This window comes from Harmonia axyridis, chromosome 3 (assembly GCF_914767665.1).
Source record: "Harmonia axyridis chromosome 3, icHarAxyr1.1, whole genome shotgun sequence".
NCBI lineage: Eukaryota > Metazoa > Arthropoda > Insecta > Coleoptera > Coccinellidae > Harmonia > Harmonia axyridis.
Window position 1 is genome coordinate 60,431,316 of NC_059503.1, and position 23,350 is coordinate 60,454,665.

Below are 23,350 nucleotides of genomic sequence, written 5' to 3' on the forward strand. Positions count from 1 at the left end.
TGGCATTACTGTTCAAGATGGCGACCGATTTAACAGCTGTCAAGTGACTTATTCTCAGTTTGGTTTGGCAATTCATCATGAATAGACTCACGCCTGAACAACGCTTGCAAATAGAGTAATTTCATTGGATGGCTACGTCAACAAACAAAACTGCCGCATTTGGAGTGGAGCTAATCCTCAAGTGTATGTCGAAACACCGTTACATCCAGAAAAACTGACTGTTTGGTGCGCTTTATGGGCTGGTGGAATCATTGGTCCGTAATTCTTCAAAAACGATGATGGCCAGAACGTTACAGTCAATGGTGATCGGTATAGAGCCATGATTACTAACTTTTTCATTCCTGAATTGAACAACCATGATGTCCAGGAGCTGTGGTTCCAACAAGACGGCGCAACATGTTACACAGCTCGTGCCACAATCGATTTATTGGAAGACACGTTTGGTGACCGCCTAATTTCACGTTTTGGACCTGTGAATTGCCCTCCAAGATCTTGTGATTTAACACAGCTAGACTACTTTCTGTGGGGCTATGTAGAGTCATTGGTCTATGTGGATAAGCCACAAACCCTCGACCATTTGGAAGACAACATTCGCCGTGTTATTGCCGATATACGACCACAAATGTTGGAAAAAGTCATCGAAAATTGGACGTCCAGATTGGACTACAGCCGTGGCAGTCATATGCCAGAAATCATATTTAAAACGTAATGCCACAAGATTATCCTGCGGATAAATAAAATTTATGTCAATCGAATGATCCATCGTTGTTTTATTGCAATATAAAGTTCTATAGCTCTAAAAAAACACCCTTTATATCATTTGCTTTGGAACATTGTTGTTATTATTATCTTAAGCTCAGGTCAGATATCATAAAACTTGTTACTACCCCAACACCCCACCCTAAACTCAAACTCTGGATACGCCACTGCATAACATTATATATTTTCCATGTGAAATGAGCTCTTTATCAGCTAACTGAAAAAAAAAATGGAAATTATCTCAATACAGCTATAATATTTTGAGTTTATTTCAAAACAATCAAATTATAACAGCTGGAGACTAGCATGTTGATTAAAAGGTTTTCATCTGATTGAACATGAAATCAAATATAGAAATTTATAGACAATACAACAAAAGTAAGTAGGAAGTAGTGTGTCATTGTGTAAAACAACGTTTCCATTTCGAAATTACATCCAATTTTTCACGTTTCAACCAATATAAAATGCGCGAATCAACTGCCAAAATACCGACGAGAACAACTTTCCTAGAGATTTTCCTGAGCGAGAGTTCAGTCAGTCATCAGTCTCTGTGTTCCTCTTCATCGGAATGCAATCTAGTCTCAAACAAATCATAACTAAGAGCAGATAGGAAGATTACCGCTTGCTTCAAGTTATCGACAGTTCCATGAAAATACCAGTTTTGAAAGATAAAATTTGGTATCTCACAACTGTGAAATTTGTCAACAGAATGATGTTTAGTCTTTCGTGAATAATTTATTGGTGTACCTCCAGTAATTTGTGAAAATTTTGAGTGATTCAAAAGAGGTGAAATTGATTATTTTCGATTAGGTGAGTAGTAACTTTTCAATTCTTAGTTGGGAAAGATACAAAGAAATATTTATTGTAGAAGAATACTTTATTTCAATTGAATCCTGAATCGGTTAAAGATTATTTGTGACCTTCTCCAAACTGTCGAAAAATTCGGTAGTTCGCTTAACCTTGAAAATAATATTTTACGGATCTTGAATCAGGATTTATATTTTGTTGTATATGTTTATTATGGAAAAAAAGATTCTCTTCGTCGATGCAGACATTTTATAACAGTAGGTATTATCTTCTGCATAAATTATAATCATCGAAAACTTCCAGACAGTTCATAGGCGCGCTGAAGAATTCTGCTATAGAAATACCTATACAGTGTCAGTTTCCAATGTTTTCTTTATCTGCTTCACATTCATTGCTTGTAGATCGATTGTAGGTAGATCGAAAATTAACATTTCCATTATGGATCTCCTAATAATGTTTTGTATCTCTCTTGTACACAATATATCTGCAGGTCAAAAAAAAGTTCATGGATTGTACATCACAATAACGCAAGATAAGACAAACTCAACCGTTTTCCGTGATAAGGACTTTTATTGACCTTTTTTATGTATCCAAAGCTCAAATTATCATTTCCAGGCAACCTTTAAACCTGAAGATGACTTTTTTCTGCAAGTGTGCGCTTTCAACTCTTTATATACACGCATTTTAAGTCACAAAGAGTCACTTTCCCACATAGTGCGAGAAAAAACCCTGCCATTTCTTTTGCGCACGCATATGCGTGCGGGAAAGAAATGGCAGTGGATTTTTCCACACGTAAGTATTATAGTTATTTATGCAACAAGTGCAAAAAGTGAATGTTGCGATTTTCATTTTCCTACACCTATTGCCGCACCTCAATAAATCATTTTTTGCTTTTTGCATGAACGTAAAAAAAATGTTGTATGCAAAAAGCAAAAAATGATTTATTGAGGTGCGGCACTAGGTGTAGGAAAATGAAAAGCGCAACTTGAATACTTTATTATTAATATCGATTTGCATTGAACTAATACGTTACGAAAAATTTAACTCAAACTTTATTTTTACCCTCAATGTTGAAAGTGAATGAACATATTGGTGCAATTTTCGTAGGTAATTGCACAAGTGCATCAAAATTACCGATAATTTTGCATGACAGCGTGTTGTCATAAAAATTGCATGAGTTCATTTTCATTTTTGGAGAAAGAGCCCGACACCGAAGGTGGAGGGCTCTTTCTCCAAAAATGAAAATGACCGAATGCAGTTTTTCAAAGAAAACACGCTGGAATGCGAAATTATCCGGTAATTTTGATGCACGAGTGTAATTCGGGGGAATATTTCCCGAATAAACTGTTACATTACCTGTCAAACTGATTTAGAATGGAATTGCCATAGATTCGAACTGTGTTAGATGCATAGAAACTAAGCATCTATGAACAGAACAATTATCGCAGTGCAGTTTCGCTTCCTACAATGCAATTATCGCTGTAATTTTCGATAATTGTTCTCCAGATACATAGAATTTTTGACAGGAGGGAAATATTCAATATGAATATTTCGTAGTGAAGTACTTTTTAAATCCACTTCTTGATTTGTTACTGCTGTAAACGTACTAGTACTTGGTAACTGTACATCGATCGTTATTTCCTTCAGGCTGAAATATTTGTTTTGCAACAATGAGTTTGTTTGCATGTGATTCCTCTACGTATCCCTCCGCTACTGTCGACGATTTCCATCAGCACGTTGATGTAGAATGACAGATGAGTGCAATAATAACTTTATTGCACTAGTGCAATAAAGAACTTCTTTTTCCACTAAATATAGTTCAATAAAGTTTTGCTTTTTGCATGAATGTAGAAAAATGCTTTTTAAATTAAAAATTGACGGGTGCAAGAATTTTTCTTTAATAATTCTTCGTACAAGAATTATTGACGAGTTACGTTATTTTTTTTGCACGCTTTATACAGAAGAAGAAAGTATACCTACCACTGAATGACTGAATTCAATAATCATTTGGATAATAAGTCAAAATCGTGTTCGGTAATACATATTGCCAAAATTAATTAAATCTTGAGGACTCTTTCAATCTCTTCACTCACCTACCTACAGCTTGACTTGGTTCATTGAAATGAAGAAGCATCGTAAACAAGGTGGAATTTAGTTTGCTGTCAGAGCTCAAAAGCTGCAATCGACACTCTTTCATTATCTCGGTTATAAGCGATGTACTATTCGATGATAGAACATTCTTTTACTTTCTGAAAACGTCAAATTCTACAGATTGAAGAACTCAAAGAGTAAAATTTTGAAGAAGTTTTTAACTTTTTCTTATGAAATATATGAAAAATAATTGTACACAATCCATTTATTGTTATGCCTAAAAACAGAAGCATGGTTTCTATTTTTCCTATTTACAAGAATATTCTCATGTTACGAAAAGGAAAATAATTCATAATAGAATGCCATTGAAATTCTCATGTGTATTATAGAAGCAAAATTCAATTCCAATTTTATAATTTATGATCATACGTCTCCAAGTTCTCGAGAAATGAATTTTTAATTGTTTTAATGCGAAGTGGGTTTTTGATGTAAAAGAGTCCATGTGGTAAAAAAATCCGATTTTGGTACCAAATTTCATGCAAATAGATCATGCAGATTCTGGACAGATCGACAAATGGATTTTTTCTGACATATTGATAAAACCAATTCACATATTTAATCCATAAAAGAAAAAAGAATTAATATATATTACATATCGGTTACATATGCAATAGTGTGATCAAGTCAATAGTAAAATGAGTTTAGGTTTTTCTCAAAGGACCCCGCACGTTTAGTATGGGAAATGGATTTCCGTGAATTTGGCTGATTGAGCCATATTATAAAATGAAAATTTTCAGTTTTTTAATCAAGTATAAAGCGCCGAAGAGGAAAAATTATATAAAAAACACAAAAATTTGGAAATGTACGAAGTTGTTGATATATCAATTTATTGTTTTGATTCCTTTCGTATTTATCTGAATTGTAGTTTTGAGAATTCAATTTTTTTTGATTGAATTAATAATTATTTTCAATGTTGAAATTGCATTGCGAATTAAATGAATTTGTATATATCGATAAATTAGGAGTATATATAGAATTTCAGTCATTTTCTTAAAATAAACATTAGTTCCGCCTATGGCAGTCCCACTAAAATGAGCAATATCTTGCTGAACCTGATATTACCGGTACATTTGTTTTGGACCGTTCATCCTCTTACCCAAAAAAGAATTTATCATGAACGAGTAGAATACTATGAAATCATAAGTGGTTTTTGTTTATTGTTGTTTGAGATTCAATTCGAATGTGGACTATGGCAGATAATAGCCATCCGAATCTTGAATTGTTCTTAGTGATATTTCCGATTTCTGCTTATCCTTCTATAGTTAAGTTATTCGAAGAAAAAAGGGGATTTTCCCAATAATTAATTATGGTTATTATGCTCGCCTCAGTTATTTAGAAGTTTATAAATTGCGGAACTACGAGTAACAGTATTTTAGAGGTCAACTCATGGTTTTTGCGATCTTTTCCTTCAATTAAAATAGAAATTTCGAAACTGTGATCTTATCGAGCCTTTCTGAACAATAACAACAAATTGTACACTTTCCTTATTTCCCCATATGAAGGGTGAGTCAATACTGCTCGATCAGTACATAAGATTAAACTATTTTTGATTCTACAGGCTGGTCCGAAAATATGGACACGATACCTACCACTTTTTTTTTAATGGAACTGTCCAATTTTTATATCATACTCATAGTTTCCATGAAATTCTGATTTCGATATACCACATTTGTTATCTTTTCGACGTAGGCCACATTTTTCGGAAAATTTCATGGTTATAATGGTTTGGACTAAAGATCATATCTTGAAAATTGGTCGACATAATTGTACGATTTATTTTTACTGAATTCCCGAGAAGTTTTCAAGTCTCCTGCAATTTAAGGATGACTCTACAGTGGTCCAAAAGACACTACAATTTTTAAAAAATGACCATTATTTTCAAATGCCATGCCCTGAATTTTATTTGCCTGTATTATAGCCTAGTGAGTAGTCTTCATTTTTGTCTGGACATGTTGTGGATAAAACGAATAATTTTCTAGGAATTTTTTTTCGATAGTCTAATGTTCAATGTTTCCGGTTATATGATCAACATAAAATTTTGTAGGAGGCTTCAAATTGTTGAATTGACAGTATTGAGATTCACTCACAAAAAAAATTTCGAACGTAAACGTATTTACGGAACCCCTAGTAGCATTTTGCTCATTTACGTACTCAACCGAGGCATTTCAAAGATTATTTTTCAATATGCAAATTTTCAGCAGAAAACTATTGTTAATTTTTCCATAAATGTCTAATATGCCATTGAGGCGAATCACACTGTATTTCAAGATCTCATAGAATTGATTTTGATATTTATTACAATTATCTTCCGATTTCCAGAAATCGGATGAATGGATCATAATAAAATTGTTTGTTTGAACTAATTTATTGAATACCAAGACATTGACAAGAGATATCAATTAAATGAGGTCAAAACCAATTGAGTTGATAAAAAAATTATAATTTTATTCATTACATCTAATTTCCCAATTTGTTGGAATTTTTGAATAATTAATTTATGTTTTTCCCAGGAATTTTTGGATTGTACATTAGCTTCGTGTGATAGATATATCAATCAAGCGTTTACTTTCTGTATTATATTCAACAAAGGTAATATCCAAATGCTCATCAGTTATCGTATCCCCAGATTGTTTCAGATCCGAATACACAAAAATTAGTTATTTCATGTCCGAAAGCATCTAGTTTGCATCAATTAAAAAAAGAAGAAAATATAAATGACACTAATTCTTTTGTTTACTAGTAATTTAGATGTCAATGAATTATTGAGACGATTTGATTGGAACTTTTACAGAAAATGGAAGATTAGTTGACTAAATTGGACTCGAAGATGTTAGATGTCGTCAAATCTAATTTTCTTTGGCCAGTCTATGATCTAGATTCAGATTGAGAAATGAAATTGTTAGTCGGTTGAGTTAGTTGACGAAAAAATTGAAGAGATGTTTTGATACGTATATTTTTTTTCTCCAATAATTGAAATATACTCATTCTAATGGATTGAAATTTAGCAGATAAATTTGTAATAAAACCATGAATATTTTTAAAAGAATTGAAACGTAATTGTAATGCAATATTGGTTATATACAGGTTGGGCTTTTGAAAACGAACAAACGAGATAACAAGCGGAATTAACTCATCGAAAAAAAAATGCTCGGAGACGACGATTTTTGATTGAAGGGGACAACTTCAGATCAAATTCACATCCATATCGTTTTAACCCTTCGGGGTCCAACTCCAACCCCTAAATTTCGAATAGGGAAGATGGGGTAAGCGATGCCTCATTTTAAAGATATTTATTTCCTGATTTCAGAATATTAATTTTTATCCCATTTGTTCCATCCATTGATTTTCGGAATAATCGTAATTAAATTTTGAACATCACTGGTTTTCCCGTCAGGCATGCTGTGTGTATTAATTCGAATATATTATTCGTCTATTCTGTAGTTTTGATGATAATTCATAACTATCATACACCAGACATCGAAAAATTGTTAGTTACTCCTATAAACAATAATATTTTCATTTTAGAAAGAATACAATTTCAAAAGACATGTTTCGAGAAACTTCGATGAAAAAACAACATAGATAATTGCTGAAAGACTGTAAATTGGTAGGTTATCGGGGAATTGAACAAATATCAAATTGAATGTTCAAACGGTCCTCCTCCATCTCCCATACACAGAAATTTTGCTCGAATCTAGCCCCCCCTTCTTTTATGCGTTATTTTTCTACATTCTTCTGAAGGGTGTTTTTTTAAAGCTATAGAACTTCAAATTGAAATAAAACAACGATGGATTATTCGATTGACATGAAATTTATTTACCCGTAAGATAATCTTGTGGCATTACATTTTAAATATGATTTCTGGCATATGACCGCCACGGTTGGCTCAGATGTAGTCCAATCTGGACGTCCAATTTTCGATGACTTTTTCCAACATTTGTGGCCGTATTTCGGCAATAACACGGCGAATGTTGTCTTCCAAATGGTCAAGGGTTTGTGGCTTATCCGCATAGACCCGATGACTTTACATAGCCCCACAGAAAGTAGTCTAGCGGTGTTAAATCACAAGATCTTGAATTCAATTCACAGGTTCAAAACGTGAAATTGGGCGGTCACCAAACGTGTCTTTCAATAAATCGATTGTGGCACGAGCTGTGTGATATGTTGCGTCGTCTTGTTGAAACTACAGCTCCTGGACATCATGGTTGTTCAATTCAGGAATGAAAAAGTTAGTGAGCATGGCTCTATACCGATCACCATTGACTGTAACGTTCTGGCCTTCATCGTTTTTGAAGAAGTATGGACCAATGGTTCCACCAGCCAATAAAGCGCACCAAACAGTCAGTTTTTCTGGATGAACGGTGTTTCGACATACACTTGAGGATTAGCTTCACTCCAAATGCGGCAGTTTTGTTTCTTGAAGTAGCCATTCAACCAGAAATGCGCTTCATCGCTCAACAAAATAAAATGGACGTAGTGCGCGATACGTATTCCGCACAGAACCATTATTTTCGAAATGAAATTGCACTATTTGCAAGCGTTGTTCAGGCGTGAGTCTATTCATGATGAATTGCCAAACCAAACTGAAAATAAACCACTTGACAGCTGTTAAATCGGTCGCCATCTTGAACAGTAATGCCAAGTTAAAGTTATATACCTCGAAAAAAAACACCCGTTATAATCGCAAATTCTGGCTTCCTCCATATAACTTTGGATAAACTATATCTGTAATTCTTTTTTTTTGAGTTCATTTGCTGTCTATATCTGTGTCTCTTTCTTAGATTGCCAACTGTCTCGCCATCATTTTGATGGCCGTCCGATAGGTCTTCTTCCGTGGCGTTTGTGGTCCCTGGTAATCTTCACCATTCTGTTCGGGCTCATTCTGTCCTCATGCTGGTTCCATTCTCTTTAGCTATTTCTTATCTATATAACCACATCGTCTCTTTGACAACTCTCTTTAATGACTGAATTCTTGTTCCTGTCAGCCAGTGTATATCCCCTTATTGTTCTCAGGGTCTTCATTTCAGTTGTTATTAATATCCTTGTTATTGACATTTCGGCTCTTGACTCCGCACCACATATCATCACTAGTCTTACACATGTTTTGTATATTTCGACTTGCACGCTTTAGTTAGATGTTAGATCTTCTACATAGGATATTTAAGATGTCCTTAAATTGCATCAGCTTTATTGACCTGTTGCCTCACTTCATCTTCCATGAACCCAGCGCTTGTGTTTTACACCCGACATATCCGAATGACATGATCTAATCAATGATGTTGTTTCCTATTGTCAGTTTGCATCTTTGGGGCTCTTTTGCTATTGTCATGAATTTGGCCTTTTTAGTGGAACTAACCATAATAAAATTGAAAAGGGAGAAGGCTGAGGCTGTTGCCTGTCGTTGTTCGCAGACGTTGGGTCAGAGTGAAGTTAGAACGTATTTGTGTTGTTGTGTTTGTGTTTAGCTCCTTGACTAGTTCTATGTTCTCATCAGGTATATTTCTGTTCTGCAAACCACATCTCCCAGTCGCACTCTGTCAAAGGCCTTGGTTAGAACCACAAAGCAGAAGTATAGGTATTTCGGGATTTCTATATTAGTTGCTTGAGTATGAATTACGCGTCGGTAGTGGACCGGTTTCTTCGGAATCCCTGTTCTTCCTCTCTCATTATTGACGCTGATGATCTTAGTAAAGAGTTTCAACGATGTACTCAATAGTGTTATTCCACGGTAGTTCGATGAGTCGGTTTTGTCTCCTTCTTTAATTATAGGTCAGTACCTATAACCTATACAGATACAGTTATCTGTATCTGTAAATAATGTAAATAATTATGATAAATGTGATATATTTACTATTTAGCTTGAATTCAATTGGCTATGCTTTTTCACCTAAAAGATCTTTTTCGCCTCTTGGGGAAGGGAATAGCTTCTTTCAATAGGCTGTGCAAAAAAGGCATATTTCTATATGCATCACTGATAAATTATGTACTTGACTACCAAGTATAAGATTTTTTTTCCACCTAACTCTAGTCGTAACATATATTATTTCAAAATATACGAAATGTACTAATGAATAAATATCTACCTACTGAAATGATATGTTTCAACATAAAATACATTTCTTCATATTTGTTCCAGATGTGCCATAAAGCTAAATATGTATTATTCGGACTTAATTCTGTTTCTACTAGTATCTTTATTAAAGACTGTGCATTCGCAAACCATAAACCCTTGCCCTGATAAATTCTCATTCAACCCTGAAAGGAACCAGCCTGGCAGATGGTTTGGAACTGTGAGACTTGTCTATGATACAGAACTTAGCGGAGTATGGCTGAGATTAAAATTCGACAGGCCTGTGATACAACTTGGGGTGAGTGAAATTTTGTTTTGATGATAGTCGATAGTCTCCCAGGGGAAATTGAACTATGCCATTCATATAAAAGATGTCTCAGACTCTTTCTGATTTCTAGATGTTTCTACTCTGTTGACTAATTTTTGTCAGATGGTTTCAAGTGAATTTCATTAAAATTTTATTGATATTTTGGTTCATTGTATTTTTATTGACTATTAATTGTTACCGCCTGTTTTGTAATAATTTGTTAAATAAATTTGATTTGATTTGAAACTTTTCCATTATTTTGGAGGAAGAATTTCATATCCATATAGCATATGCATAACAATTCGTAATTGATAGCGTTGATATTGATAGCCGAGAGCAAAAAAAATTGACTTTTATTGAAGACAGAAATAATGATGACAAACGCTACAATAAAAGTTTTATAAAAGCTTCAATCAATACACCAAAATAGATCCAATCAAAATCATAAAACTTTTATTGAAGTCAGTGTCATGATCAAATAATTCTTCTTTTCAATATCAGTTCATTTTTGGATACCCATAAATTGCAAAATAAAATCAACGATCTGATCTTATGATGCAGATAATCGACTAAGTAGTTGAGGTTATTGAATATTAGAATTATTTTATGATTTCAGAATTGGTTTGGACAAATAAAAACTGACGACAACATTGAATTCAGATTATCAGACAGATCTTTTCAACTCAAGCCCAATATTCCTAAAGAAGTCCTTTTCTTTGTGAATTACAATCAGAGGGATCCTCCACCTGAATTAGTCAGAATAATTTTAAACGGCAGAGTGTTATGCCCAGTTGGTCAAGAAACAACATCTACCACTCTTATTCCAGGACTGGGTGAACCGATAACAAGCAGACCTTTATCTTCTCTAAACCAGAATGCAGGAACCACTACAAGTACCTATAGACCGTTTAATGGTCAACAACAGAATGTCAATTCTGGTAATTTCAGGCCTACAACAAGACCTAGCCGGAGGTTGGTTGACTATAGGGATGTAGGCTATTCCGTTTCTTATCCAAGAGTTATTTTTCCAGACCTACTACAACTGAATATGAGAACGAGTCTGATGATGAATTCTTTCAAGGAGATCTTAGTGGTGCTAGACCTAATATCATGACGCCATCAAGAGACAATGTGAATGATATTTGTGGAACTGTGATTGTGAGTATAAGTAACTGTGCAGTATTAGAATTATTGATAATATACTAACTGACAACGAAACTGCAACACCTAGAAGGAGCTGTTTTTATTTAATTTTTTTTTTCGTGAAACAAAGATATTATAGGAAGGAGTAGATGATTGAAATTTGTGGAAAAAGAAGGAAGGGTTCACAATTTTTTTAATAAATTTGTTGATAATGTGTTTGTCCATCGCGATTATCTATGCACTTCCCAACACGTCTCAGAATTAATGCAATAAGATGGTCTATTTCTTCTTGATGGATACTATCCCAAGCTATCTGTAGTTCATGTCTCAGAGACGCCAAAGTCCGTGGGGCCTGGGGTAAATTTCCAATCCTTTTACCCATGATGTCCTAAACATGATCTATGGGCGAAAGATCGGAGGATCTAGACGGCCATGGCAAAAGATTCACATGGGTCGCTTCGAAAAAGTTTAAACTACCTGAGGTAGGGCATGATATTGCTGAAATATTGGATTCTTAGCCGGTTAAGGTAATGAATAACATATTGCTCCACTATTTCTTGAAGGTAACGCAGCGCTGCCATGTTACCCCGAATAAAGACTAAAGGTGACCTACTACTTGCAAGTGCAATAGCACCCCATACCATAACGTCTACTGTCCGGTGTACATGATACTCAACAACAAACTGACGTTCACGTTTTTCTCCCCGACGACGTCTAACCCTTCTTCGGCCATCATGTGCACCCAAGAAGAATCGAGATTCATCAGAATAGACGACCTGATGCCATTCCACATTCTAATGTTGACGTTCTCTGCACCACTGTAATCGTTGCCGGCGATGCTCAACCGCCAGAGGTAATACAAGATGGGTCGGTAATGCTGCTTTCCAGAAAACCTTATCCGGTGGTAAACCGTTCGGACAGTTACAGGATGGTCTTTGTCTTCTAACCTCTCATCAGCCAAAGATCGAGTTGTCTCAAATCGGGCTCTAATAGCCATAAGTCTTAGACGTCGATCTTGAATTTCATTTGTACCCCTTCGACGTCCGGTGACTACTCTTCTTCGATTTTGGGCGTTATCAAACTACGCTTGACAACATCTTATAACAGTAGTTGGATTTCTGTTCGTACGGTTAGCGATTTCTTGAAATGACAATCCCGCCTCCCGTAGACTCTCAGCTAAAAAAAACACGTGTTACTTCTAATTTAATAACTATTTCTAATAGTATATTGTTAAATCATTAATCTGTATTATTAAACTTCCCAGGCACGCCCAAAACCTTTGATAACCCATGGAGATCTAACACACGAGGGTGAGTTTCCATGGCATGCTGCGATTTACCATTCGAAGGGAGTTAACTTAGTTTATATATGCGGGGCATCACTCATCAATAAAGAATATTTGCTAACGGCAGCTCATTGTGTGACCAAACCCAGAACGGAAACACCATCCAAAATAGGAAGCATGGTGATCTATTTAGGTAATAGAGGCATCATTGTGAAATAACTCGATAGAGAATTTGCTCAAATTTGGCGTTTTAGGCAAGCATTATCTGAAGGAATGGTCTACCAAAGGTATTCAAGATAGGAGAGTGTCTAAACTAATAATTCATCCTGAGTTCGAATCAGAAACATTCAAGAACGATATAGCCATTATCAAAGTTTCGGAGCCTATAACTGTCACAAACTATGTGAGACCAGTATGCTTGTGGCAAGATTCGGTGGAGTTGCATTATTTAGTGAATCAACCAGGTAAGTCGAGTTCAGTTTAATTTTTGACTTTATTAATTCAACGTTGTGTTTTTCAGGAACAATTATAGGATGGGGCTACGACGAAGATGGTGTTATAACAGATGAACTTCATAAAGCAAGCATGCCGATAGTTTCAACGGAAACCTGTATATATTCCTATCCTGATTTCTTTGCACGTTTTACTTCAAACACGACCTTTTGTGCTGGATACAGAAACGGTAAGATATAGAGATGGGATATATCCAATGAAAATAATTGGAAAAAATATTTAGAATAGAGTGATCTCTCCGGTGAGAGGTTTTGAAGAAATGATTCGGATAATTTTTCATTGACTTGAAAAGAAATGAAAATTATAAGAAATAAATTAGCACTAGCTAGCTAAAGGGGAAGTAGAAGAGTTTGCTACTAGTGGTTTCACTCGTTGATTTTATTGACATCATCAGGATGAGCTGATAAATGTAATTTCCTATGTTAACTATTCCGTCTAAACATCCCCAAAGCGACAAGCCAAGATTTCCTCAACAATCAATTATGAAATAACACTTATTTATCACGTTTCAATAAACCTTCATCAATATGAAGGTACTAAATGAAGCACCTTATGCAGTTACTACAAAACACTTTTCTGACAGACAAAGTCACTACAAGGCTATATCAGCAATTAATGTTTTAAAATTCTAAACGGTTTTTAGTTGGAAGAGTAAGGCCAGCAATATTTTTCTGACAATTTATGGATGCTAATAACGAACTCAATCATTTCTTTTGCATCAAAGAGTCAAATATCAATCGAAGGTTCGAACTATCATTTAAGAGACTAATTTATTTATTTATTTATTTATTTTATTTAATACATATACAATGTTCTACAGGTTTAAACCCAACTACAGAACAAGGAGCATAAGAAAAATAATGTTACATATTCTGAGAAAAAAAAAATAACAAAAAATGCTCAGTCAGTCAAAATAATGAGATCTGATATTTGAAATGGAACAATTAAAAATATCCAAGTGAGAACTTACAGTATTACAGGCATCACACAAATTATAAAGAGGTGAATACTTCAATGTATTCGTACGAGGTGTCGGCATATAAAATGTATTTCTAACTCTAGAGGATGGTCTTGGAATAGCAAAATTTAGTTTTTCGAGAATGCTAGAATCTTTAATGACTCTGTTTATTAGTTTGTGAGCAAATATAATTGAATGACATTCTCGTCGACATTTCAAACTATTCATGCAGTGTCTGCTCAAAAGCAGGTTCTGTGGAAAACCGATAGGCGGGTAGACACCATCTGCTCTATATGAAAACAGTTTTAGACAACGCCGCTGCACAGACTCAACTCTCTCAATATGGACCTGATAGCAAGGAGACCAAATTATAGACGCGTATTCTAATTTTGATCTGACATATGCGTAATAAAGGGTCTTTAATGTGACTATGTCAGAGAAATCGCGAGAGATTCGCGCTATGAGCCCGTACATTCCATTCGCAGCAGACAAGGTAGCATCAATGTGTGGCACAAACGAAAGTTTCGAGTCAAAATTAACTCCTAAATCAGTTAACACTGATGGACGCTGGAGAACTTTGGACGCTATTGTGTAATCAAAAAGAATAGTATTTTTATTTTGCGTAAATGACATAACATTACACTTCTCAGCGTTCAAAGGTAACCCGTTTCTCCTACACCACTCTTAAACGCGCTGCAAATTAGAGGCGAGTCGCAAGCAGTCTGATACATTGCTTACCTCCAGGTATATTTTAAAATCATCAGCATATAACAAACAGTATTAACTAATAGGTAATAGCAACTTACATTTTCAAGATTTTTGTACAATTTTATGTCAAATCGAAGACATTCTCACTTCAAGAGCAAGAGCAAAATTCTTAATCCTGACAGCCATCTTCCTCTAACTCCGGTACACTTCTTGATAGATTTAAGAGGAGTTCCATTGCTCCGCGACCTTATGGTCTATTGTCCCTACACTTCTACATAGGGAGAACTCCTGACTTTATCACCAAAATACCTGCATCAGAAAAAACGCCTCAAAGTATCCCAATGCCGATCGTATTGTCCTTAGTTTCTGGAAAAGATAGACTCTGCATCTGTGAAAGTGTGATAAACTGACCTGTAAACAAACTTTGTCTTTTACCAAAGTAACTAGAAGTTGTGAATAATTGAATATTATTATTAATTATATGTTATAAATCGACATCTGAGACAATTTTATTCCTTTCGGAATTGCTTTTTCGGTGATAATTTTGATATATTTGAGCTCGAGCTACGATATATAAAGGTGCGATGTTGTCATCCATAAAAACAGAGGGATATTCAATCTTGAGAATTTTTCTCTTCAATGTTATTGAACCTGATTTTCTCTGGCATGAAAATAACCTGGGACCAAATCACATTTTTAGACCTACCTTCAATAATTGATCCAGTATCTGAGTCATCCCAGTGATCGGGATGCTTCAATAGCTATATCTTCTTTAGGTGATAAAAGATACTTGACTTCCAAATCATTTTTCAGGCACTTCAGCATGTAATGGAGACTCAGGAAGTGGGATGGTATTCCAAAAAACTAAACCACAAACTAGAAGCCAAGTTTGGCAGCTTAGAGGCATAGTATCTCTTAGTGTAGCCCTTCAAAATCAAGCTAGATGCAATACATCTCACTACGTGGTGTTCACTGATGTTGCAAAGCATGGTCCATGGATAAAATCAGTGATTAATTCTAATAGAAATGATATTAGTGGTGATAGAAATTACTATGATCCGGTTAGAAATAGGAGACAAGACAATAATTAAAGAATATATCAAACTTTTGAAATAGGTTAGTAGGTATTATACACAATAAATTTTTTTTAATTTGTGTGGTCTATCATTTGGAAATAACCTAATGTTGGTACATGTTGGAAGATTTAAAAGTAAAATGTTGTTTTGAATTCTGTTTGAAACCTTGATAGCGCAATAATGACAGAATTTTGAATATTTTCTTATCAAAGACTAAGATGAAATCTCTATCATAAATGTAACTGTTGTGATAACCCAGAAAATATATAAATTTAATGGAGATCAATTCCCGAAATATTTCTGTCTATTAACAACAGCTGACAACTTTATTTAGTCGCAAATGCTCTGCAGGGCTATTGATAAATCGATCGACACAGTTGAGGCAGAATCGGTCGCTCTCAGGTGATAATAGGCCCTATTCTTTAACTCGAATAGAAACGAACGAATTCGATCGTAATCCGAGAAATCGAAATGTTTCACTTCTATCGCGTCCAAATTTGGTAATCTGTATCCAATTCTTCTTCTATCGCCAAATGTAATTCCGAATTAATATTCATTGAAATTCTACTTGAGTTACAGAATACTAATTCGAAACGATTCCGGTGCATTTCTATTCGATCCATACCATCTCTATTCGATTTGAAGTTACAGAAGAGGGCGGAATGTCCATATAGATATATATGATCAAATCGACGTACCAATGGCGTGAATGTCCCTGGTGGGGTCATGACTATACGAATGACGAAGATTAAAAAACGTCGTTGCACCATCTTTGTCGTAGCATTAGTATATTTCTTCTTATCTCACTGGAACTGATTCATAAGAAGGTTTGTCCAGATGTTCGATTGATTTCGCGCTTTTTAAAGTTTAATAGAGTTGAAAATGATATGTTCTTACAACTGCTCTGAAAAGTAGCGTATTCTTCATAGCTTACTGAATTTCAAAACTATGTTTTCCTACAACTGTTATGGAAAGTACTAAATTCTTCATGGCTTACTCAAAATCGAAACTAGGGATTGCTCATACTGTGAGAAATATTATTTCACACGGCAGTTTGCCCACACCTCGCTTGGTAGACCAATGAAATTGGGCTTTTGAGAAGTCGTTTCTATGGAAACGCAAGAAATAACCAGATACTGTCAACGAAGGACATTTTGAATCAAATTAGGTACATTCCTTGAATTATTTAAATTTTTGCAGTTGTAGGAAGAGTATGGTGTGCAACATGAATATACTATTTGTTCATACTGTGAGAAATATTATTCCTCACGGCATTTTGCCCACACACTTTGGTCACACAGTCCTTAGGATTCGAAATCATGTTCTTAAGAACTTGACGAATTATTACCAACTTTGAAAGTAACTGGAAGAATGGATTGGAAAATATTCATCTCGGTTTTTTCAACATATGCCAAACTGCTTAGTCCAAATCATTGAAAACCTCTCTTACTTTCTCGATTATTGTAGTATCCTCGTCGTTGTTTTTGAATTTTCGTGTTTTATTTGGTCTAAGATTAATTTTCAGATATACGGTATTTCTGATATTCAAATTTTTTTAACTCCAAAGTTTTTTGGTTTCAAGAGTTCCTGTCAAATTGTTTCCAATCATCTTATGAATTTGAATCTGTTCATACAACTTATTTCTTATTATTACATTTACATCCCAAAATAGTTTCATAATTGGATGGAGTGTTTTCCTTATGGGGCTGGAAAATTGGATATTAAACATGGTCATTTATGAAACTGTTAAGATTTTCTGCTATATTTCAGAGAAAACTGTTTTCAGCTGCCACTGGTGTTTCGGTAATCATCGGAAATGTCTTTTGGCCGTAGTCTTCTCACTTCTCCAGAATACTGCCAATTCATTCTCATCACTTTAATAAATTATGTTCCTTTGAATCACAGAAAAGATTTTTTGTAATTGATATGCGGTATCTTAACGAACTGAAAAAATATTGTCCATATAAATATAAGATTTATTCAAATGAAAATACAGGATCGAATATTAAATACATTTAGGTTGGAATGATTTTTTTCGACAAGGTATAAATATATAGCAGGACATCTAAAGGCACTACAAGCTAAATTATGTATTCAATTCTGTTTGAATATACCTATTTACATATATAATGTACCTCTTTCAGTTTCATATAGATACACATAAGCCCGATATCGAATTTAATATGTAGAAAAATTCAATTCAAATATTCGATCAATCAGAAACCTGAAACATTTCTGTCTAAAAATTTGGCTGGATCACAAAAGGCATTATGTTTTAGTAGTTGATTATTGGGATAATTCTGAGTATTATATTAAAAGTTATTTAAATTATTTTTAAATTTACTCATGAAACTAAATACCACAATAAATATTGTGTTCTTGAACATCTGTGAATGCAGACGTTCAAAAATCATTTGCAATATCACATTCAATTTTTATCACTAAAATTTTCTCACCACATGATGAATAAAATAGAATACAGACATCCAGAATTTTTCTGAAAAACTGTGTTTGTCTGACTTCAAAATGTAATTGATTCATAAATCCTAAAAATCAAAGAAAAGGATTTAATGCAATATAAAACAAATAGTCCTTAATAAAATATGTCCTTTTAAATATTTGGCAAGCTTCAAGATATTTACGAAACTAATAATAGATTTTATAAATTTTGGAATATAAAAAATACATTACTAAACTCCAAACCTCTTTCATCATAAATTCTAAAGATAACGTTCATTTTAATTGAACTTGGAATGAGAAAAATGCTTTAATATCTAATGAATAAAATGTAACATACGATTATTCTTTATTGGATAACTGATAAATCAAAATCATATATTTGTGAGAACTTCAACACTCAAATATACTATCTAATAAATTATGAAATTTAAATTCAACTTACTCTCAAATCTCAAAATATCTTTCAATAAATAACTATACACATATATTCAACAGTTTAAAAATACAAACCAATTGGTTTCAGCAACTCACGAGTTTCTTCAAAAATTCTTCAAAATTCAGATATTTTGGGTTATTTGTTCCGAATTAAATTAATTAGGAGCGGATAAAAAAGTTATTAAATTTAGAAGGAAAATTAAATGTATCTGTTTCATTGGGAATTTCATATCTGCCTAAAATTTTTGGTAGTTTGCCATATTTTCCAATGTGTTTTGAAGATTTGGAAGTTAGGATTGTGAAATTCGGTATACATTCAAAATATTGAGCATGAATTTCATAGATTTTTAAAATCAGGAAGAAGTAGTTTTCCATTTAATATAACTTTTAACTTCATTGCCACTATTTATAATACTTTACTTTCCTGAATGTTTTTCCATTTCTATAATATGTTTCCCCCACATGTATCCATCTGATAAAAAAGATAAAATTCCAAATATCACGAGTAAAATTTGAACTTCAAACCTAAGGAATGAAGCAGCATAGGACATTCTGTTTTTTTCAATTAGTTTCAATCAATTTTCAAGATTTATCCAATAAATAAAATGGGTGCTCACTAATGCAGTGGCAGAATAGATCCCTCATAAGGTAAAATTCAAAATTTTGAAATTTGCAAATCAAACCATCCAGAAAATTTAGATATGAATTATTTTGAGTGTGCTCGAATGAAAAAGCTCAAACGAAATACGAACATGAATTTTAATCAGAAAGATTCTAAAAACGTGAATTTGGTCAATATTTTCTATATCTTGCGTGAAACATATCCACAAAACAAGATTTGAAAAATAAATCAAACGCAGCATCTCAAAGCAAATTAAATAAACTTCATGTCTTCAAAATCGTATTTCAAAATAACAATTTCTACCAGCGATCAATTTAAAAAACCCCACCATTCTTCAATCTGAAGCGAAAACATATTTACACATTTTCAATTTATTTTTTTTCGTTTGCCTCTTTGTCAGTCTTTTCTTCCAGGATATTGGCCTCACCTCTCGTCGCGTCTTTTGTGAACTTCAACTGTTGCGTCAAGTTGATATTTTCGTATTTACTGAAACGCGCCATTGCCTCAATGTCTTTGATGACGTCAGGCATAGGATTAGGCACTTCCATTTGTAGCGGCACCTTGTAATCTCCGTAAATTTCCAAGAGAATCTCCATATATTTAGTTTTCAATTTATCGTCCAGACTTGTTTTGATCAAGACGTTCTTCCAGTAGGAACATATGTCATCTAGTGTAGTTTTATTGCTCTTTCCTTCATTCAGTATCCTCACCATATGCTTGAGTAGTATGGTTAAAATATCTTTCCTTTTTGTAGTGTCTATGTTTTTCTTCAATTTTTGTTTAACCAGGTTGTGGTTGAAATTATCTGCGAAATGAAATATTGTGATCTTAATAATACAGGGAAATATATGAAATAAGTGACAAGGGGGGGTACCACGCCAGTACTGTATGTAAGGTGTAGTAAAAAGAAATCTATTATGTTTGCTTGAAAATAAGGCTTTTATTACCATAGTTAGAATGATCCGATTTAGGTCAAATATGCGCCGTTTTGTTCGATAACTTATTGTCATTCTGAAATATCATTAAGACTCTTTCATTGAAATCCTCGTCCCAACTGGCAAAATATTGAGACAATCAATTTTCATTAGCCTCTGTTGAAGCAAAATTATTCGCCAAGGACAGGAACATATGGTAATCACTTGGATCCAGGTCCGGACTATAAGATAACTCCCGGAGCTTCTGGCGAATCACTATCGATGTGTGTGACCTGGCGTTGTCTTGAAGGAACACAATTCCTCTCCCATTGGCCAAAGCTGACCTCTTCTGGGCGATTGCTTCCTTCAGAAGGTGCAATTTTTGACTCTACAGTTCCGAGTTAACAGTTGTGCCGTAGGGGAGCAGCTCATAGTAGATAATTCTTTGGCAATTCCAACAAACTCTCAGCAAAACCTTTTTGGCCGTCAATCCTAACTTGGCTATCGTTTCCACTGGCTCACCGCGTTTTGACCACGACCTGTTTTGCTTGACGTTGTTGTTAGTGATCCATTTTTCATCACCAATCACTAACCGCTTCAAAAATGGGTCGATTTTGTTGCGATTTAGCAGCGATTCGCGGATAGAAATTCAGTCTATGAGGTTTTTTTTTTGTTAACTCGTGTGGTACACATAAACCGAACTTCTTCTTGAACCAGCCTTATGCAAATGGTTCCAAACGGTTTCTTGTGTCGACGAAACCAAAATTTCAATACTGTTTCAGAACCATAAACACTAAATATTTACATTTCCAGTCTGTCCTTCATTTTCGCCTTCATCGAAGAAAAACTGGACAAAAATATAGTATTTTCTCTTTGCTAGTGTCCATCTTTGACGCGCCATCCAACTAATCACAAAACCACCGCAGAGTTTTTGTAGTACGTAATCTCATCTTTCTAAGGCCAGCTATTGCAAACTGATCGGAATAATACAACGCGGAAAACAGATAACTAAAGCCATCTATTGGAAAAATAATGGATTTATTTTTACTACAGATAAAGAGAAAATATTCAGTATTTCTTAAGGATTTCAAGAGTCAAAAAATACGAAGGATGATGCATTTGAAATAAAAAAGTTCATTATTATTCCGGAAAAAGGATAGATCTGACAACAATGTGAATACCATCACAGTATCCGCCATATCACAAGATCCTTGCACATCAAAATCTATAAAATCGTTCTTTCCATACTTAAAACTCAATATCTGTATAATAGGAAATAGACTTACCACAGTTGCAGTCTTCAAAGCATTCTTTTGGAATAAATGGTTCCGTTAGGTCACTGATGAACTTTTTTAGGCCACCTGCGAAGTCATGAATATCCCCTTTGATCTTCTCGATGTCGTTCAGCTTGCCCTTGGCCAACTTTTTCGAGATCTTGTCTATCTTCACCTGAGAACCAGTTTTCTTGTACAAACCCTCAGTGCTAGCGTTCACCTCTATCAATTCCACCATCCTAGTGACGATTTCATAGGTTGTATCATTTATGCTTGAACAGCTAGAACCTGCCAAAATTGGTTATTTGTAAAATATCTCAAAAGGGGTTGTTCGACTTACTTTTTTTATGTCCTTTCAAAAATTCCATATCTTTCCAATGTTTCGCCTCAATTTTTGCTTTCTCGTCAATCTGGAATTCAACGAAATGTTGATCAATCAACTCATTTGATTATCTACTGCTACTATACTTTACTTAACCCTCTGGGTTTCATACAAACCATTTTTCAAGATCAATCAAATAATTAATACACTGCGCAAAAAAATTAACGCACATTATGGAAATCTCAAATTTATTCTACAACTGAAGGTGTTCTCAATGATAATTATTTTATCAGAATTATGCATGCATATGTTATCCACTTTCAACGTTTTTCTTCAATACAGATGTTTTTTCCCAGCAGGAATAAAAAAAGATGAGATTATCAGATTTTGAATGTATTGGCTCCATTCTGAAATCAGTTGTTCTCGATCAATTCTAGTGATCAATAGTTTTTCTTTCGTTTGATTTTCTACGCTTGATCGCTATGCAACGCGAAACACGCAATTTGACCCAAGAGGAATATGTCCAAGCGGTAGTTTTGCGAGAAGAAGGGTGAACATACACAAGAATTGCAGAAAGGTTTGGAGTTTCCCATACAAGTGTGTCCTGAATGTTGCAGCGATTCAGGGAGACAGGTATGAATGTCCGAAGACCAAGACAGGGTAGACCACGGGAAACAACTGCCACTCAGAAACGTTACTTGAGAGTTTCTTCGTTGAGAGAACAGTTTGCAACCGCTCGCCTCCTTCAAAATCAGCTTGAGCAAACTCATGGGGTGCAAATTAGCACTCAGACAATAAGAAATAGCCTCAGAGAATGTGATTTAAGGCCTCGTGACGCGGCAAGAGGCCCATCGAAGGGCGCGTTTGGATTTTGCGAGAGAGCATATCCATTGGGAAGAGGCTGATTGGGAAAGAGTTCTCTTCACAGATGAGTCTAGATTCTGCCTCTACCATTGTGATGGACGTTCCCTTGTATACAGACTTCCACATGAAAGATATGCTCAGTGCAATTTCCTGAATGCTACTGGTTTCGGGGGAGGATCGATTATGGTGTGGGGTGGAATATCTTTGACTGCTCGCATAGACCTAGTGGTCGCTCATAATGGAGCTATGAATGCTGATAGGTATATAAGGAACATTCTTGAAGAGCATGTAGTGCCATTTGCCCCATACATTGGTGAAAATTTCATTTTTATGGACGATAATGCCAGACCCCATCGTGCGCGCATCGTTCAGGAATACCTTGAAGAGGTTGAAGTCTCTCGAATGGAATGGCCAGCAAGAAGTCCAGATCTCAATCCGATTGAGCAGGTTTGGGACAACCTCAATAGAAGGCTGAGAAGTTCAGAAAATCATCCAGCTACTCTTAATGACTTAGGAATCCAACTCGGAGAAATCTGGGAAGGATTAGATCAGAACATTTTAAGATCACTCATTTTGAGTATGAACCGTCGTTGCCGAGCTGTAATTAACGCAAGGGGTAGAAATACCAAGTATTAAATCACTTATCAGCATTCCAGTATTTTGAAAATTGTTTATTTCTCTT

At 34.7% G+C, this 23,350-nt stretch overlaps 2 protein-coding genes across 7 annotated transcripts in view; one reads left to right on the forward strand and one right to left on the reverse strand.

The window, feature by feature from the left end:
• Positions 1 to 1,020: 1,020 nt before the first annotated feature.
• Positions 1,021 to 15,856, forward strand: LOC123675669 (CLIP domain-containing serine protease 14D-like). Of its 3 annotated transcripts, none has more exons than XM_045611120.1 (8): positions 1,021 to 1,137; positions 9,854 to 10,085; positions 10,711 to 11,066; positions 11,126 to 11,252; positions 12,502 to 12,715; positions 12,777 to 12,986; positions 13,043 to 13,204; positions 15,515 to 15,856. In XM_045611120.1, the coding sequence occupies exons 2-8, from the start codon at positions 9,873 to 9,875 to the stop codon at positions 15,790 to 15,792; spliced, it is 1,560 nt and encodes a 519-aa protein (XP_045467076.1). In that variant the 5' UTR covers positions 1,021 to 1,137; positions 9,854 to 9,872; the 3' UTR covers positions 15,793 to 15,856. The 3 variants fall into 3 exon arrangements, with proteins under 3 accessions (XP_045467076.1, XP_045467074.1, XP_045467075.1); XM_045611118.1 differs by having other exon boundaries at positions 1,101 to 1,569; XM_045611119.1 differs by lacking the exon at positions 1,021 to 1,137 and adding an exon at positions 9,348 to 9,486.
• Positions 15,857 to 17,735: 1,879 nt separating this feature from the next.
• The window catches only part of LOC123674640, a 50,941-nt gene continuing 45,326 nt past the window's right edge, over positions 17,736 to 23,350 (reverse strand). For all 4 annotated transcript variants that reach the window (XM_045609575.1, XM_045609576.1, XM_045609577.1 and 1 more), the window contains 3 exons: positions 21,823 to 21,892; positions 21,495 to 21,770; positions 17,736 to 20,099 (listed from right to left, as the gene is read on the reverse strand). In XM_045609575.1, coding sequence (XP_045465531.1) covers positions 19,666 to 20,099; positions 21,495 to 21,770; positions 21,823 to 21,892 — 780 coding nt within the window. In that variant the 3' untranslated portion in view covers positions 17,736 to 19,665. The remainder of the gene's footprint in view (positions 20,100 to 21,494; positions 21,771 to 21,822; positions 21,893 to 23,350) is intronic.

Coding starts and splice junctions, on each gene's coding strand:
- LOC123675669 (XM_045611120.1), top strand. CDS start 9,873: ATGTATTATTCGGACTTAATTCTGTTTCTACTAGTATCTTTATTAAAG. Junction 12,716..12,776: donor AAGCATGGTGATCTATTTAG/GTAATAGAGGCA, acceptor TTGGCGTTTTAG/GCAAGCATTATCTGAAGGAA. Junction 12,987..13,042: donor TTATTTAGTGAATCAACCAG/GTAAGTCGAGTT, acceptor TGTGTTTTTCAG/GAACAATTATAGGATGGGGC.